The 19,333-nt window shown below is 35.8% G+C and overlaps 2 protein-coding genes across 2 annotated transcripts; both read right to left on the bottom strand.

Moving 5' to 3' along the window:
• Nucleotides 1–2: 2 nt before the first annotated feature.
• Nucleotides 3–7,230, bottom strand: LOC129000494 (zinc transporter ZIP1-like). The gene is made up of 8 exons (XM_054427456.1): nucleotides 6,932–7,230; nucleotides 6,298–6,451; nucleotides 2,783–2,947; nucleotides 2,276–2,349; nucleotides 1,711–1,854; nucleotides 1,053–1,238; nucleotides 764–970; nucleotides 3–184 (listed from the first exon to the last, which is right to left on the bottom strand). Exons 2-8 carry the CDS (start codon nucleotides 6,446–6,448, stop codon nucleotides 23–25), a joined length of 1,089 nt encoding a protein of 362 aa, XP_054283431.1. The 5' UTR covers nucleotides 6,449–6,451; nucleotides 6,932–7,230; the 3' UTR covers nucleotides 3–22.
• Nucleotides 7,231–8,442: 1,212 nt separating this feature from the next.
• On the bottom strand, nucleotides 8,443–18,861 carry LOC129000126 (PCI domain-containing protein 2). The gene is made up of 9 exons (XM_054427041.1): nucleotides 18,698–18,861; nucleotides 17,049–17,090; nucleotides 16,526–16,647; nucleotides 15,443–15,694; nucleotides 14,194–14,411; nucleotides 13,265–13,365; nucleotides 12,621–12,820; nucleotides 11,136–11,268; nucleotides 8,443–8,581 (listed from the first exon to the last, which is right to left on the bottom strand). Exons 1-9 carry the CDS (start codon nucleotides 18,728–18,730, stop codon nucleotides 8,495–8,497), a joined length of 1,188 nt encoding a protein of 395 aa, XP_054283016.1. The 5' UTR covers nucleotides 18,731–18,861; the 3' UTR covers nucleotides 8,443–8,494.
• Nucleotides 18,862–19,333: the final 472 nt, after the last annotated feature.

Genomic DNA, 19,333 nt, shown 5'->3' on the forward strand with positions numbered 1-19,333 from the left:
AATACAAAATTTATTATACATTTCAAGTAAATACAACGAGAGACAATATTACTAAGAAGCCGAGAGAGAAGGAAATGAGTTGTGCGAGGCCAGCGTAAGGCCGAGACTGATGTTCCCATCTGGAGCGCTCTCTAGGTAACACCTCACTAACTGTGACATAGAGTAGCGAGCCTGCGGCTAGAGCCTGAGAGAGAGGAATTATACCAATATATAAGAAGGTATCTAGTGTTGTAGAAGGTAATAGCACAAGAGATAGTGTGGTCGATAGTATGTAGAGATAGAGGTAACTGAGTAATCATAGAGCTCTCCTAGTGATCAGAAGTTAGCATGTTTGATTTGAGGAGTTACACTTTTTGATGGTTCAAAACTGAACCCAGCTGTTCATAATTTTTGGGCTTTCAACAATTGTTGGGTCTTGCTAAAGAAAAATGTACAACAGTAGCATTTTGTTCTTGTCTAAATATGTTGATATTTTTTCATACATTTATTTTACGGGATAAACAGAGCATAATCTTTGACTGTTGGCTGTAGCCAGTTTTGCAATGAAAACAGAAGTAGCTTTTTTGAACATTGAGCCTACATAAGACTATGACTATACTGATGTCAATTACTGATTTATGTTGAACATGCAAATTTGTCAACCAAGCCAAATGTAAAAGTGGTCATATCATATAGATGGGATGTTTACTTCAACATAACCAATGCTATAGTATATACATACAAAACTTTTACTTTTAAAATCTTACAACTACAGGTGGGTTACCTGCAAAACTGGGATGGAAACTTTGCTCTTACTCTTCTTCTGGTCAATGAGCATTCCCAGAACAATGCCCAAAGACGAGCCGAGCGAATAGATCAACATAGACCGGCTGAGTGATAAAAACGATCTCCCATCGCTTGCCAACTCTGCTCCTAGACAGAATGCAACCACCAGCTTGTGAGAAGACACTGCGCCCAGGAGAAGCAACACCTAGGACAGAGTGAATAGATCAACATAGACCGGCTGAGTGATAAAAACGATCTGCCATCGCTTGCCAACTCTGCTCCTAGACAGAATGCAACCACCAGCTTGTGAGAAGACACTGCGCCCAGGAGAAGCAACACCTAGGACAGAGTGAATAGATCAACATAGACCGGCTGAGTGATAAAAACGATCTCCCATCGCTTGCCAACTCTGCTCCTAGACAGAATGCAACCACCAGCTTGTGAGAAGACACTGCGCCCAGGAGAAGCAACACCTAGGACAGAGTGAATAGATCAACATAGACCGGCTGAGTGATAAAAACGATCTGCCATCGCTTGCCAACTCTGCTCCTAGACAGAATGCAACCACCAGCTTGTGAGAAGACACTGCACCCAGGAGAAGCAACACCTAGGACAGAGTGAGTAGATCAGCTGAGTTAAAACATTCTAAAATGTTCTGTCTCAGTGCTAACAGCAACTGCTCAATATGTAAACAGTCAAACAATGTATATGTAATTTTTGCTCAAAACACACACTCAAAAGTTAAATAAATTTTTACCAAAAATAATGTTGTGAAACTGAGATACTGTACTATAAATTTATGCTGTATTGCATGAACTGCGGCAAATGGCATCTTTTGAGGCGAAACACGACTGGACAAGAGGGAGCTACTTTACAATGACACTCTATATTAAAAATATACGTCGTAAAAGTTCAAATGCTTTGTCATCTTCATAGTGATTTTACCTTGGCAGGGACGGGCTGCACGCCAATCACTAAGCCCTCGATGATAGAATGTACCGAGAACGCCACTAGTAGGCCAATTCTGTTGTTTTTCTTTGTATCAACTTTAACGGTCATCTCAGGTTCCTCTCGTGCTAGTTCTTCATCCTGGAAAATTACAGAGTTGCAAGATAAATTTTAAGTAAGTGTGTTGTGGGTAAAAGCAATGAATACAACCCCTTTAAGAAGCAAAATGCTGATGGAGAATAGTCAAGACTGGAATTTTGCCGGTGAAATGAGATTCGCGCAGCTGCAGCTAAAATCTATCGCGCAGCGAACGCGCTACTCTATCTCTCTGTTCTTCTAAGCCGAATCTTTGTCTCGCTCTCTCTCATTCAGTCAGCTGACTTGGTGGCACGCTCGTGATAGTCTTTCTAGCGGCGGCTGCAGGAACTAACCAAAATTCAAATTCCAAAACTGAATTTTTAACATAGGCATTGTGTTTCTTAAAGGGTTTGTATTCATTGGTAAAAGCACATTTTTCCTTGACATTATGTTTTCATAAAGTGAGAACAGAGTAAATTCTTACTTGATTTTCTTGATGTTCATGTTCACAAACACTTCCATATCTGTGATGAATGGTCCTGTCCAGAAGCCCTTCCACTGAAAATTTGGAAAAATAATTTGTTACTTTACAAAACCATTCATCTTATTAACCTAAGAATTATCAAGCCTATTTTGCTAAAATAATTTGGTTTTTTAACAAATATTATATTTTCTAGAGAAAAAATATTAGGTGAATTTTATACTAGATGAAATACTTTACATGTCATAATGGTTTTCACCAGTAAGTAAAAAGGATTATCAATTTGCCAATTGTTGGTCTTGTTTTAGATGGTGGTGGATATGTAGGCCTATAGAACCAAAATATTAATTTATGTAAATATTTTTTTGTCAAAGTTTGCAGATTGTGAGTGGCTCTTGTATACCTTTAAAGTTTAACATTAAACATTTAAAAATAAGTTTTGGGGCAGAAAGAAAGTATTCTGATCTCCAAGTAGTACTACTATGCCAAAAACACTCTCGTAACACTAACCTTCCAATTTACAATTGCTCTTTTCCTCTCCTTCGCAGAGCTTTATCAGTTCATCGATTACATAGAGGAGAACAAATCCTAGACAGAAAATAGAGTCGGCTTCGTCAGGAAGTTCTGATCTTGCTTCCGGCAGCACATGAATAATGGAGGTGGCAAAAAGAACTCCTGGGATGAACAAAAAATTAATTTTGCATGGTTTTTATTCCAAAAAAAATATCCTGTGTGGTGAATTTTCCAAATGGTTGGCTCTTGAAATATACTAATTAAAAATACAGGGTTAGTAAAAAGTGTGGAGACCCCCTGTTATTTTTTTAACAGCCCATACTAGAAAAGCTAAAATCGGCACACCTTTATGACATGCTATGAAGTACTTTTTGGGCATAACCGTCACTTGGTGTACGTCCCCAAAATGGGGGATTTTGGGGGAAACTCAAACATTTCAAATACAAAGACCCATCGAGTGACCCTTCATTTCGAAGGTCCTGGTAAAAGAAAACCAACAACGCAAACTAGAGGTCTTTATCTCAATCCAGTAAAAAATGGCAGATGATTGAAATTCTCAGAAGTTAAATTTAACATACAGCTTTCCAAGTCTGGAGACCCCCTGTAAATTTTGTAGCGGCTCACTATAGGATAACTAAACTCTACACACCTTTTTGGTATGTTATGAAGTACTTTTTAAGCCTAATACCCACTTGCTTACCAAACCCAAAATGGGGGATTTTGGGGGAAACTCAAAAGTTTTAAATGATAAGCCCCATCGAGTGACCCCTCATTTTGAATGTCCTGGTAAAAGAAAACTTACAACGAAAACTAGAGGTTTCTATCTCAATCCAGTAAAAAATGGAAGCTGATTAAAATCTTTAGAAATCGGAAATAACTTGCAATTTTATATTCAACTAGCTGTGTGCCCGTTCTACGCACGGGGATCTTATTGTAGTCAGTTATTGAAACCTTTTATTAAGAACAGAATTTGGTTTGCATATTTTCAGATATGCTGGCAAAACTATTATATATAAACCTTCGCAAATACAGTATCTGACAGTTTCAAGCCAAAACAAATGCTTCGAAATTAAATGTAACCTGGGTCGTGTTGGTCCATATGTTAAATCCAATGATTAAACTAAAAAATGCTTTATAGATCTATGAGGCATAGCCCTAATGTAGGCCTATAATTGAAAGTTACCTTCCACAATGGTTAAAAGTATTTAAGGTACTACCTCAACCTCCCAATTTAACACTTTATTCGTGTTGACATATTTTCATTATAAAGGTACTTTTGTCCTTTCCGTGAAACACTGAGAAATAAGGACATTAATGCTTTACTAACAGACATACACACAAAAATACAGAACTTAATTAGGGGATTTGCTACGCTTTAAGCATAACAAAGTACTTGTAAAATTAGTATCTGAAATATTTTGTTAATGTCATCAAATTTCATCATAACAATGTATATTTGCTTGGACCGATGATGACCCGAAATGACGGCTTACTATATGAAATGAAGTACTATAGACGATTGGTAATTTATAGTAAATATTACCAAAATAGGCCACGAACTATTGATACATAAACAACGTAAAGCGTTTAAACAATTCATTATGGTTTGCTGAATAAATGTTTTACTAAAATGTGTTATCGTTTTCTTAGCATAAACTAACATTTTGGAATCAAGAAAGAAAAAGCAAAAATTGTACAGTTAAGACATCAATTAAATTGAATACGCCTGTAATAATAAATAAGGTGCAACACCAACGATAACTAATTTGTAAAGTACAGTGATGAGTTGGTACTTAAAAATGATTCTTGCTACTACCAACCGGTACCAAAAACCAACGTTCACAGTTGAGAACTATAGTACAGCCGACCAATTATATGAGTAGTTAATCAAGTCCCGAGGTTATTGATCTCTTGGTTTTGGATTTTCTCGTAAAACGTTTTAAAACGGCAATCAAAGTTATTTCCCATTAATTGCTTTATTTGTAAACAACTTTTAATGTAAACTTATCGGTGTCAGTTTGAAAAAAGAAAACAACCTCATACAAACAACTTTTTGTTATTTAATAGATTACGTACCTATTCTCTAAACAATGATTGGCAAAGGCTATCTAATAACATTAGAAGGAAATGTGACAAAAATCACACAACGATGGGTTTTTGGACGTTTGTAATTTTATTTCTTAAGTAGGTAGGCCGTGTATTCTAGGGAAAAGTACCAGTATCAAGGATCGTCGTCGAACAGTTTGTTATGAATAATTGGGTAGGCGTACGTACCCAAGCAAGAGATGGGCTATGGGCCTATTGGTTGTATGGTCCAGCGATTGCATCACACGGTGAGTAGGTACTATTGACTATATATATATAGTCAATGGTAGGAACAGAAAATAACACATTAGAAAAGCGAGTTTAGCATCATCCGTAAACCTCTGTTACAATCACCCACTGCAGTTGTGATTTTTTACTTTACACTTTACACAACCGCCATTGAAGCGCCGTGTCAATGAGTGGAAACCATATTTCTAAGCCATTGGCGACGATCATTATTAAATTTAAAGTTTCCCAGCCGTATACAACACTGATTCAAGGTCTTCTTTCTGGTTATCAAAACTCAAGAACAATTTATACACAAAGAATCTCTGGTTCCTGAACTGGATGATGCCTAGTTATTTAATTTCATTTACACGGTTACACTATTACACTATATTATTGCACTTTCGATTAATTAAATCCGTTATGTAAGAAATACGTTTTTAATCACTTGGGATTTACATTCAAAACGTGATTGAAAAAGGTTGCGGTATTTGTAAACAACATTTGTAAACATATCAGTGACAGCTAGGAAAAATAATCTTGATCCGAACAGCTGTTCGTTATTTCATAGATGATTATGCAATACAAATTGGACGAAAACTTGACATAAATCGCACAAAACTACATTTTTGAACGTTTGTAATATTATTTACAAAGTAGTGAGGCCATATTTTAATGGCTAAAGACAATCTCGCCAATCCAGTGAATACATTAAAATGACTTGGATCTTGATAGGTACTCTCGTTTTCCAGGAGAAGATAGCGTAAAATGCCATCTTGAGTGTTACAGACAAAGGGAAAGACAGACAGACAGACAGACAGAAATTGAGATAAGACTCGTTTCTGCTTATTTAATATATAAGACGTAAAAATAACCTAAAAATATATAATTCTGAGCAATGTACAGACAAAACTCCAATTTTATTTATATAGATTGGCTGCCATATTTTACTGTGTTAAGATAGATACCTATAGTTTGTGTTATTCGTTTTATTTTATTGACCTTCAAAATGAGGGGTCACTCGATGGGGCTTATCATTTAAAATTTTTGAGTTTCACCCAAAATCCCCCATTTTGGGTTTGGGAACTTATGAGAATTTCAATTGGCTACCATTTTGTACTGAACTGAGATAGAGACCTCTAATTATCCAAAAAATAATCCAAATAATCCAAATCCAATGAAACTTACTACTAGTTGTTTACCTCCGCCAAAACACAGCACCAGCGACAGCAGTAGAGACTGACCGCAAGCTTGTCCGAGACCAAGCCATCGAGGTAGAGCTCCAGACACATAGCTACTGGAGGCAAGAGAGACTGCGGCCAACGACTTTAGTATCACTCCTGATATTACCATGGCCTGTGGTACATGTGAATTATTTAAAACTACAACCTGTTATATATTTTACATACTGAATCGTTTATATTTTCAACCGTTAGTCAAATGAGTTCGCCTCAATAAAGAAGGATTTTCATTTCATTTCAAATGACGAGTGCAAAAAATATACTCCGTTGATTTTGGTCGCCAATATTTTTATTAAATAATAGGAAGAATCTAAGGAAAGAAGAGAATCTTTGGACATTTTTAAGGTCTCTGATATTCAGGACAAGCAGTGGGATTGTAGAAAAACTATGGAAAAACCAACAAAAGTAGAAAAGTGAATAGGTATAAAATAGTCAAATCAACAAGATTAATCTACTGCAACAAATTCAAGAGTATGTTGTATGTTAAAAATACAAAGAGGAAATTTTAAAAATGGTGTTCTATTATCTGTCTTAAAATTTTAAAACAAATTTCTGTCTTCTTGCAAATAAGTCATTACTTACTGTTATAACGTACCTTCAATTTTGTTGGCAAAACTTTGTCCTGTTACAAATGGAAAATTTACTAAAGCATCCTCCCTTTCAGATCAAAAATTTAAAGTTTTCAATCACAAACAAATCCTCTTAAAACACAAAATCCTAAATTATTAACAGAATTTTCAACAACTAAATAATCCATCAACTAGGAGTTAAATTTTCTTCACAAACAAAAAATCGTCTTGTAAAATCATGCAGATTTTCACGCTCGATCATTAAGAGTAAATTAACTGACATAGATTTATATAGAGTTGACAACAGTAAATAGATCAAGTTCACCAAGCCACTGTGACAAGAAGAGACAAAGATTTCATTCAAGTATCACCCCTCCCTCCCTCCTTCCCCCCTCGCCATTCCAATGATAACAGTGGAGCAGTCACTTCAATATCTGTCATGATGATACAAACAATTATAGATCCATCAGATGTTTATGTACCCAAACAAATATAGTACAAGTTAATTTAATAGGCATATACATATAAATATGAATAAAACTTGTCTGTTTTCATTTTATGACGTTAGAGAAATATTGTGATTTACGATTTTAATTTTATTGCGATTCTCAAGTAACAACTCTAGATTATGAAATGAAATTGTGCTTTATTGTACAATTTAGAACATAAATACATTTTTACACAGACACATAGATACTGATTTAGATTATATGATCTGTTAAGGAAATACCACCCAGAGTCTTTTCTTTTGTAATAGGTGCAGTACTCTTTGTTGTTTCCAAATAGATTTTCTTACGGTAAGCCCTTAACTACTGGGATTCAGCATTGTCCCGTAAGAAATTAACTTTTGTGATTGGTATACTTTGAACCAAACCAAGGTATCAAAAACGGAATCTAAACAACCACAACTACATCCTTTTTGTAAATTTGATACACTGAAAAAACTTAGAATACTAATTTATTATGGAGTAGAAATATTTACATCAATATAACTGAAATAGAATTTTGGGACATACAGGATATGACCAATTTTGCAGGAAGGTTGACTTATTTAAGAACTTGAATGTATGCTAAAAAACTAACCTATAAAACATAAATTGTTTTTGTTTATGTAGTCTAATGTTTTACATTCTGACTTCAGTCTGAGTGTAGAAGGGCGAATCACCGACATGTAAGAACACAAACAAGTGAGTTGTATAAAAAAATACTACCAGCAGATAGTCAGACCAACTGGCTTTGTGTAAAGTAAACGCGGCTGAGAAGAATCAATCCAAACGATGATTTTAAAATTTTTACTTAATTGTTAACATTTTTCATACGGAACCTTGAAAAAACGCATTTAAAATAATAAAAAAAAACAACCAGTTAAAGAAAAATTCTTTGAAAACTCACTCTGTATGAGCTATACATGTATATCAATTGTATTGTATATCAATCAATCAAATCATGAGCTATAGTACTTGATATCCTTTGGAACCCATTTTCAACCATCTAAACTTCAATAACAAAGGTCAAATCAAACACAATATATACAAAATTCACATTTTATTATAAAAACTTATCGTACGGATCTAACTAGGACTTGTATGTTAGGAAGATACAGTGCTGAGTCGGGGAAACGGGTCTGTCTTGCTGAGGACTAGCTTTTGATGCTGCAGAGATATGTAGCCTTTTACCTGCAAAATTACACTTTCTTACTTCTGTAATAAACAACAATGTTAAGCAGATTTTTGAACATAACCATACAAAATTAAATCCTTAAGCACTGTTAGTAATGTATTTTCACAATCAAGTCAAGTAGAATATTGGATGCAACTATTTGAGTATTGAGTTGGGTTGGAAGTGGGTCGACAATATTCAACCAATTGGAAAAGTATTAATTTTCCCGATAATATTAATATTAATTAATTAATAATTAATTATTAATTAATAATAATAATAAATAAATAAATTAATATTAATATTAAATATTAATATTAATTCCCGAAGGACTCTCAATTGTTTTGGGCACATTGTTGTAAACAGCTGTTGGCTTTTTGATTAATCAAATGAGTTTTCATTAGGTACTTTTTTTATTATTATTATTTCTTTGTCATGAGAGCCGAAGCCCCCTGACTGCGTACCCGGTACCTATCGTGAGACATACCCGGGCCCCATGATGTAGGCCGAAGCTTACGCATCAACCTTTAGCACATCATGGGCGGATGACTTAAGGTCATCAGGCTCGCCGGCTGCCGAAGCAGACCCTTCGGAAAGAGGGTTGCCCCTCAATCCTAACCAGGGATTCCGGCTGCTTGTTTAAGCGTCACTCCACCTGGGTTCCCCCAGGTACAAGCCCTAGAGGACCATAATGGAGCGCCCCGACGCATTTAGTGCAAGCAACACTCGGGACCTATCTAATCCCTGACAGGCAGAACCCGCCATCATAGCCAGAAGGAAGGGGACCGTCAGCAACCCCAACCTCCCATTTACACCACTACCCGATCGAGGCCTTACCCAGTTGCTGGGAAACCAGAGATAACCAGAGCGATAGATCCCCAGATACCCCTGGCGGGCTCGGACCCAGCACCCGATCTACTTCGTTTGCCCGTCAGACCCAACATCACTGCCAGGCCATCAGGGTTTCCCAAAAGGAGGCAGGTATAGAAGTGGGACCCACCCGGATGAACCTATCCACCAGAGGTGGCGACACCCTTGACTCAATTGAGGTTCCGGGAAGGACCCCCCACACTCAAGATAACCATACCGTCCGTGCTCAGAGACAGGGATTGGTTTGCATAAGTGCCTACAAACCGTTACCCTCACACTGCGGAAAGTTACGTTGCCCTTGAGTGTCCCCGTGAGCTACGGGTACTTGCCCGTTTTCACCTCCAGGAAAGGTTACTTCCAAAGTCGAGGATTTGCCACACTGAATGCTGGTCGCACACAACAAGCAGGCCGAAACCCAAAGAACCACAGACACAGGTAGGTTAGAGAATATGATGCACTTCCATCTCTCCTAGAGCTAAACACCCCTCCATCCTGGATAAAGGAATGTCACTGGGACCCAATGCCCAGTCGTCCATGTCTGTGGCCTACTTGAAAATGCCGATACCAACACCGAGCAGTTACCTCCCCTTTGGGGGCAGAATTAGGTACTAATGTATGGTAATAAATTTTACGCCACACTACATTATTTTAACGAACTTTCCACGCAAGGATTTAGTCCAGAAAACAGCTGTTTGCCGTCAGCTTATTCAAATGGGGTTTCATTGCGTACTACTGTACTGTAATGAGTTTTGCCGGACACCAATCAGCTGATTATACTATATTTAGGTAGCAATGAATGGTTATAAACAAAACATAACCTCTCTTAGAGGTTAATTATGACTAGTGATTTTTAGTCCATGTTCTGTGGCATGTCGGTGAAAATATATTAGGATTTGTACAGATTTAGTAGTATGGCGTAAACTATCGTACGTAACTCGTCCAAAATGTGTGTACCGGACTCGTACGACCACACTCGTCCGGTAAACACTTATTTTCAGGACTAGTAACGTAATATACTATTCCTGGACACCAGCTGATAAAATTAGCAATGAGTGGTTGTAAACAAAAACATAACCTCTCTTAAAAGTTATCAGAAGTGATTGTTAAGTTCTTTAGTCCATGGGAATATAACAAATTTGTACAATTTTTTTTAGAGTGGTATGGCAAAAAATATCGCACGTCAGTTGTCCAAAATGTGTTTACCGTAATCGTGTTTACTATAATCTCTTACCTGTTTTCCGAAATTGTAATATACTATTTATTATTTATTTATATATTATTTATTTAACACCAAGCTTCCACTGCTAAAGGCTCTGTTGATTGATTAGGATTAGATGGTACAGATTTCCTTCCAATCAAATTTAAATTGCTTTTTTTGTTTTCATAAAGTAGGAGAAGATTTTAATTGTTCATTACATTTTCTTTCTCTATAAAAATAGTTAGTATGTTTAAACAATCAATTTTTACAGTAGCAAAATCATATACATCACCCACAATGGTGAAAACATAATTGTCCGTCCATTGTGGCAAAATTTAGAGCATTTCCAGCGAGCATTCTCCATCATCGTACCCGATCGCGGTGAAATTATTGCGTAGGAACCAATAACCGACATAAAATACAAAACATTCTAACTGACAAATGACTTAAAAAACCAACCCATTTAACGAAATAACCATAAATGTGTTGATGATGACACTTACCTTGCCCTCGTGTATGAGGTTGGCCAGTATACAGTGAGCCTCTTCCAGCTCCACCCCCTCCCCTTCCATCATCTGTAGAGCTACGAGCAGGCTGTGGATGGGCAACTGATGTGTCTTGTCTGACAGGAACCACCTGTTATCAACACACCACAACCATCTGTCAAGGAATGGGTACACAACCGACTTACACAATAAAAACGTTCCAGCTAGTTGGTTAATGTCACACAAAAGTGTCTTTTCACTATTACTTTTGTATCCTTTCAAGTCGGTGCCTTCAGGAGGAAGTATTTAGTTAGAAGAATTCTTATGAACCACTATACAGTAGACTCCCTCTTATCCGGACTCCTCGGACCGAGGCCAGCCCGCATAACGAGTTTTCCGGTTAAACCCATGTCCCCAAACACTCTTAACGAATATCACAGTAAACAGTACGTTTTAACAACGGACTGTTTACTGTGATATTCAACTTAAATTTAGGAGAGCATTGTATTTAGACATGTAATCACTGGTCTCAAATCTTACCCACGACAACAGTTGTTTCAGTACCTCCCACTTTCTGCCGATCTAGTCCGGTTAAACCAATGTGCTGATAAAAATTGCCCGGTTAAAGAGGTGTCATTTCCGCCAAGTGTAGTCTGGTTAAACCGATGTCCTGTTAGAAGGTGTCCGGATAAGAGGGAGTCTACTGTACTTCCTTCCAAAAAAGCTGCATTGAAAGGAAGTAGAAAATTAATGTTGTTGATAACTTTTGCATGCTAACAGCTAACGACCTGGAACTCTTTTCATCTGTAAGTTACTTAATGAATTCTTAACCTAGTGATCTTTCCACCAATAGCAGGAGAATAATTTATCACGCAACCTATATTATTTGGTCTACCATAATTACTGTACATTTTTTTTTAATGTATACTGCATTTCACTAATGTAATGTGACATCTGTGATAAATTCAGGAGTCTCACACTACAGGCTGGCTACCTGTGTGCGTAAAAGCATTTTCCCTCCTCTCCCTTAAAAAAAAAAAAAAAAAAAAAAATACTGCATTTCCACTAGAAATACTATTGCACGATTCAATTACAAATCTTATTTAACAGACCCAAAGTAAATCTGGAAGAAAACAATATTAAAACATATCTGAGACCCAGCAAAAATGATTTGTCACAACACTCATCATTGGAAAAACTGGGAATTTTGTTGCTTTTTTATGACAATGGACTACAAATGACTCCGGTTGAAAGTTAAGTTATTAAGTAAGTTTCTATATTCTTTCTGTTACAAACTTAGTATTTTAAATATCATTTTAAACCACATAGGCCTACATAAACTTAATAATCATGAGCTAAAGCAGTCAGGAGCAATAAATGTCATATTGTGGCAATACTTTCTTTGATATAACACTGTTGCATATCTTCCGGCATGTTAAAAATTATAACAGTTTTAAGAAAAAAACTGACGTTTTTTACACAACTAAAATATCTTGTACTTACACTTTCTTGAAAAGGTTTCTGTACGTAATGATCTTGAGTTTCTCGATGATGAGGTAGATACCGGACTTGATGAAAAACGCTTGATGTTGCTGCATGACGTTTGACAGTTCTGATATGCAGCCTTTCTTGACAGCAAGAACCACTTCCCACAGCTGCAGTAAGTCGTACTTCTCCAGCACTGCCTTGGTTGGCATGTAGCCCTAAAATCAGAATCCTTTTGAAGTACAACATTTTAACCATTTTGGAATATAACAAAAATTTCCACTCTTTGCAAAGGCATCATATTATAAATGCTAACCAGATAATGAAATTGTTTAGTTAAAGGTAAATATATCCCCTTTACTTTCTTATTCAAAGTGGTGGCTTAAAAGTTGATTCAAACTGAATGTATTTGCAATCTGTTTCAATGCCTTACAAAAAATATCAAGGCCTGATATAACTTTACAAAAAACATTTCATAGAGTCATCTAAACAATAGAGGAACGTGATTGCCGAATTTAAGCTACATAGATCATACAGTTATCGTGATATCTTGTTGTGGGTTTTACATATTAATTAAATGAGACATCTTGGCTGGTTACAATATATATACTAGGTGAACTGTTATGCAAACATTTAGTTTTAAATTCTGTACTGGTACTTACCAAAAGCATTTTGACAGGAACCAGATTCAAGAGGATTAGGCGTTTGTTTTTCTTTGATTGTTTGTGACAATGAACAAAAGCAAACGTCAGATACTCGTTTGCTGAAAACAAAAGCAAGGAAACATAAGTTACAACTGTTGCATAGTTTTAAAATTTATTTTGAAATGAGTTACCGATTTTTTTTAGTACACCATATTCCCAGATCAGGGCTCCTTTAGTCAAAAGTTTCATGGTTTGTTGCGGGTATGGAAGCGAAAAATTCCCCCGTGAGGAAGGGATAGGGGGCTCAGTTATTTTTTCGGCCCATAGCGCATCACATGCAAACCGCAAACCTGTCTCAGATAAGATATTCTTACAATTTATGACCATCAGTTTATTTAGATTAGAATAGGCTAATCTTGATTGTGTAAAAACCAGTTTCATGAAAAAATTCTTTCATGTTTTCCTGGAAACATAGCCTATACGGAACAAACTTATCTCAACTCAATATTTTTTTACAAAAAAGAAATATTGGGTTTGTGTGTTATTTGTTAGTGTGTTATCTACGCCAATGGCATTTGTTAACGTTTTGAAAGGTAACTTGTTACCATCTAACGTCGATATTTTTGCGTCATTAATTCATAGTCAGACAAACAGTGGAAGTTTTTGAATAATTAACCAATAAACAGATACATAATAAGTAGTTTGATTTTACTAAAGGTGACAAGTGGACTAGTCGTCCAATGGGGTGTGAATGGAACGTTTGTCTTGGAGGTAAAAATGCTGCCAAACACCAATGGTGATTTCTTATGTTATGATGACTTGAATTTGATCTTCCGAGCCTGCCTTAAAGCTTTAGCACGACTTATCAAGTAAGAAGATAAGTGACTTATTACAGTCTGTATTTCAGGTCTCCCACCCCAAAATGCAATACAATAACAAAGCAATACCTGTGGCGTAGTCACTGTAGAACATTGCCTTTCGACCAATGAAGTACTTGTAAGTGATCCGCTGGCCAAGGGGGAACCTGTCTTTGTATGGAGACTGTTCGATCGCCCGACTGAGCGGTTTCATCAGGTGAAGCTTGTTGATGCGGAAGTAAATCTTGAACAGCTGATTGATCAGTGACATCATCCCCATCCTCTTGCTGTCTCGCTCTGAGGCTCGGCTGAAATAAAAAAAAATGCTGTAAATAACTACTATCCCTAACTCAATGGTTGAATAGTTTTAAACATATTTGAGGGATTATTAAATATTGTGACATGTTCCATCACGATTAGAAAAAAAATGTTTTTACAATGCTTTGGGATCTCGAATCTGATTCTATTCGGTGGGAAAGTATGTGACACATAAAAAAATAAATACACAATCACAACCAAAAAATAAAGATTAACAATTATTATAATTTTACGGCGCCAATACACCAGTGTTTTTATTTTAAAGTGGAGATAAACATTAAAATAAAACAACATTGTCCTACAGTCACCCGACAAAGTGGGCTTCCTTGCACAGATTACAGTACAGAAAGAAACTTTGATGCACAGTTTTTACTTTGGTGCACAGTTTGTACTTTGGCGCACACCAGTATTCCAAAACAGCGTGCTTTTATTATGCACGTAATCCTTGAACGCTTGAAAAAAAAGGTGGCAACAATTAAAGATATTACGACTACGATCAGCTGCTGCAGCGTTTCCCATTTCTTTCAATATTTGGTTTTAACCTAACCTAAAAAACGTGTTGTACAGTATTTGTTATTTATATGATTAACTGTAACTGTAGGAAAAATCAAAAATATAATGTGTAACAAGAGTGCAAACTGCCTTTGCTGCACTCGAGAAACTTTTCACACTTGCCTACGGCTTGTGCATAAACATTTCTCTCGTGTGCAGCAAAGTGCCACTTTCCCCACTACACACACATAACACATAACACATATAACTATTGTTCGCTAACTAATTTCAGGTTGATCGGTTTAACACAGCCTACTTTACTGACGAAAATAGATGAATATACACAAATAAAATAAACACATAAATACTCAGAATCTTCGGAGCTACTAGCTCGTTCTTTAGTACCTCTGCACTTCCTATCCAAAACAAAATGAAACCTGACTAGATGTGAAGTGAATCTCCGTGTGACTCACTATTACTCTATACTGTATTTAGAATTGAAATTTGTCCAAAGGCCATTGAGACTAACTTGTCAGCTGCACAGATGCGAAAGCAGCTCATGAGCGTTTCTGCTGCCGTCTCCAGAGCTTTTGTTCCGACACCAGGAACATTGAGGAGTTTCAGTGCAATGAGTCGCAGGTCCAAAAACGCAGTCTTGACCACAGGCAACAACCAGTTCTCATCTGCCAAACTCTGGAGCACCTTGGTCACCCCAGACGTCACCATCAGCTGATAGTCAAATGCTGTTTTGTACGATCGTCTGCTCAGCTCTTTTATGCATCTGAATGAACATTGGGTAGAATGAGTCAGCTGTTTCACAACTATATCTCATGCTGTAAGATGTGTCAGGTTCACATAGATTAAACATATTCCCTTACAGATTGATTCCTATGGAACACCTGAAGACAGTTTTATGGTGTTTCAGTCAGGCGTGTCAGAGTGTGTAATTGTTTACTATTTTTGTTCCTTATTTGTATAACCAGCTTTTTTACTAAAATCCTCTTTGTAAACTATTGCTAGTCCTCTGGTAATATAACCAAAGAGTCAAGATAAAAGAAAAACATATAATAGAAATTTGTAACCAACATGAAACACGTCAAAGATTTGGATTTTACACTAGAGGGTAAGCCATCTATTTGTACCGTTCAGTCAAACTTGTTTCTCAAAAACTTTGCATTCTTAGAATAGTCAAGTTCTATGTGAAAATTTACTTCTAGATTGATACCATGTTTAGAAACTCTGAAAGCTGCAGCATGAAATAATGACATTACCTCCTTCATCTTTTGCTCAAAATGGGTTAGATTGCGTCACGGTGACACATTGACTTCATGCAGTTTAAAATCAATAAAAATCAATAACTATGGCAATTGTGTATTTATATCGGTGTTTATAAAACAGTTTTCAAGGGATAAAAAAAAGAGTGTAGACCTATAGCGGACAAGTTTTCCGTTTTCCCTAATCATGTAAATTCAGAATTTCATTGACAATGGTAAGCGAAAAGTAGGACCATTGGGTCATTAAATATGTAGCAAATTAGAGAGGTATTTACTATTTAAAATAATGAAAAATTACCAGAAAATATTATAATATTTTGGACAATTGTGACACTAACCTGAGGTGAGCCCCAACAATATCATCTACTGGAGAGTCCAAGAAATCCGCACAATCGGCTTCTGGGTTGTCTACGTACAGTCTTGAGTTCAGAGCGTGACCATGACGACATGACAAGCATTCCTGAATACGACAACAAACTTAGAAACCCATTGCTAAAAGACAAATAATAATAACAAATAATTCTTTTCCTAAAGCATGGAATAAACAACATTTTATAACAAAAAAATGCAAGCTTGTGTGACTAAAGCATGCATTTTAAATTCAATAAACTACGTACCTCTTTAAACCTAATGTTAACAGAATAGACGAGAAGATATTAATCGCCCCTAATGGTAATTAATTGAGGATGGTGCTTTGCTCAACTTAAGTCTGTTCATCATTTTGTAGAATATTAAAAGTACTTAATAGGCTTATATAAAACTTTTAAACAGTAAATTATGTAGGCCTAATTAAAGTTTTACACAATTAGGCCTAGCCTAAGAGACCTATATTACATTTGTTACGATGAGTAACATACTCACAGATAATCTTTCTCCATTCTTGTTTCTCCATGAATTGTTGATCTGCAATAAGAAATTATATTTAGGTTTAAGATTGTAAAATGTTAATTAATTAGGCTATGTGGTCTTTATTGCTACTAAAACTATCATTAAGTTATGCTACCTACTCTAAATATAAATAGTTTTAAAACCAGATGGTTTTAACCAAAGTCTGCTGCGTAGTGTTTACAGAGTCATTTATTGCGGAAGTCAATCAAGAATTTATAAATGGTTGGTATGTTTAACACAGGATAGGTATTTGGTACCGTATGAAAATAACAGCTGTCCCTACCCTTTAAAGTTAGGCCTAATGAATAAGCAAATTCGAACCATACCACAGTAAAAGTTCCATGACCTGCTAATAGCTTAGTGTCAAGTAACTTAATAGGCTATCTAAAATAGATGTTTGGAAAGGAAATTGACAATGAAGATAAACCGGCATAGTTTGGCTATGATATGAGCCATTACGGAAGTTGCTGGCCTAGATGTAATTGTCAAAATTCAAAATTGACTACAGTAGGGTCTAATTAAATTAAACTCAAAGCTTGGTTTCATTATTTTGACAATAATCGTCTGATTACCGCAGAGTTTGGCCAATGAAAGGTCTAATGAAGGCCACTGGTCCGATTCCAAGGGAAATCAATTCTAGACACAGATGCCATTTTTTAACAGGCTATCAAATAATGATGCTCCAGACAAAGGTTAAATCTCAGCACAGGTTAGGATATAGACATAAGTATAGTCAATGACATAAGTTACTTATTGTATCAATTTATCAAAAATTGCCAATTAATCGTAGCCTGTAGACAGCACATTAGGGTGATTTGTCTCATTGGAATTCAATTGATGATTGATGCCTGGCTGGCTACAAATTCTGCCAATTGGAACTTGTGAATCTAGGCCTAAGTTGTGCAATTATCGCACCGATTTCACCAAGTGGTCTGTTGTTACTTGTCTGTTGTCGTTGCTTTCTTTAACATTGCGTTGATATTTTATTAGCGCTTAAAGGTTGTATCAACGTTTTTTTCTTGGTTGACTTTGTTTGTTGTGGCAGACTGTTGTAAAGTTCGGTCACCACAACGACCTTAAAGGACATTATAGCAGACATCTTAATTAGACAAACTCCTCAAGATTTTATAATTGAATTTATTGAACTTTACCTACGGAAGTTACCCCTGTTTGAGGCTCGTATGGACTTTTTCACCCTTCTCGCTAAGCAAACGATGTACGACATTAAGACTACTTCCTCCATTGTGAATTCGTTTCTGGGGTCGATTGCGGTCAACAGCAGAATATTGATATTTTTTACGACGAATGTTTACAATTGATCAAAGGGTATAGATCGGTCTAAAATCTCTAAATTTAATAGAGCAATAAAATGGCCAATCAGATTCAGATAGTCACAATTTCTCGTCTAGTGTGTAATAGACCTAGTCCCTTGGATTGTAAAAAGACCAAGATTTGAACCATCCTTTTACAAAACATTTACTAATTGCTTTGGAACACAAATACCAAGAAAAAAATTGAAGAACACGGTCTAATTTTAAATTATATTAATTCCGAATTAAAATAAGCATTGAAACAGAAAACAAATTGAATTTCAAATCAAGATAACCTTAAAAGTGACTTACCATGTGAAAATAAGAAGTCAGTGATATGGACATGGTTGTGAATTAGTTCAACGCTTTATGTCTAAATATCTCACTTAATAGGTAAATCAAACTAATGTAAACTATTCATAACATAATTAAAATATTTAATAGAAGTTTAGCTGTCAGATCAAACCTATTTTCTATTTTGTTTTGTTTGAAAACGAAAACAACAAAGTACGTCACACGAAAATCTAAATTCGTCTGGCGTCTGTTAAATTATCATCCTAATTTTCATAAACATGTAACTGCAAAGTCAACTGAACTCTGGCATTGATTATAGAATATTTGCCATCATGTGCCCTTAACTGTGATATTATTTGAAGAATAAGTCACACCACCTAGGCAGGCGTATTTTTAAAATGAATTTGGTACAGTAATATGTATGAAAATAATCCAGAATAATACCAAAACTGTTCATTATCAATATTAGTAAATTTTTGTTCGGAATCACTAAAAATCTAATGATAAAAGTAATTACTTATAATATTAATAACATCGATAAAATAATTGAATGAATATTTATTCCAGTACAATATTACAAGAAACGTACAAAATTTATTTGATGAACAAATTATAAATGCGTCTAATTATAAATTAGACAAACAAATATAATTC

The sequence above is a fragment of the Macrosteles quadrilineatus genome, unplaced genomic scaffold (assembly GCF_028750875.1).
Source record: "Macrosteles quadrilineatus isolate MER2022 unplaced genomic scaffold, UCM_ALF_1.0 Scaffold_8__2_contigs__length_117827958, whole genome shotgun sequence".
Taxonomy (NCBI): domain Eukaryota; kingdom Metazoa; phylum Arthropoda; class Insecta; order Hemiptera; family Cicadellidae; genus Macrosteles; species Macrosteles quadrilineatus.

Excerpts from the sequence above, each read along its gene's own strand:
- LOC129000494 (XM_054427456.1), bottom strand. The coding sequence starts at position 6,448 with ATGGTAATATCAGGAGTGATACTAAAGTCGTTGGCCGCAGTCTCTCTT. Across the intron at positions 2,948-6,297 it reads GGTGCTGTGTTTTGGCGGAG|GAGTTCTTTTTGCCACCTCC; the intron begins GTAAACAACTAG and ends TGTTCATCCCAG. Across the intron at positions 185-763 it reads TTTCCATCCCAGTTTTGCAG|GCTCTAGCCGCAGGCTCGCT; the intron begins GTAACCCACCTG and ends CCTCTCTCTCAG.
- LOC129000126 (XM_054427041.1), bottom strand. The coding sequence starts at position 18,730 with ATGTCCATATCACTGACTTCTTATTTTCACATG. Across the intron at positions 14,412-15,442 it reads CGCATCTGTGCAGCTGACAA|CCGAGCCTCAGAGCGAGACA; the intron begins GTTAGTCTCAAT and ends TTTTTATTTCAG. Across the intron at positions 13,366-14,193 it reads CTACAGTGACTACGCCACAG|CAAACGAGTATCTGACGTTT; the intron begins GTATTGCTTTGT and ends TTTTGTTTTCAG.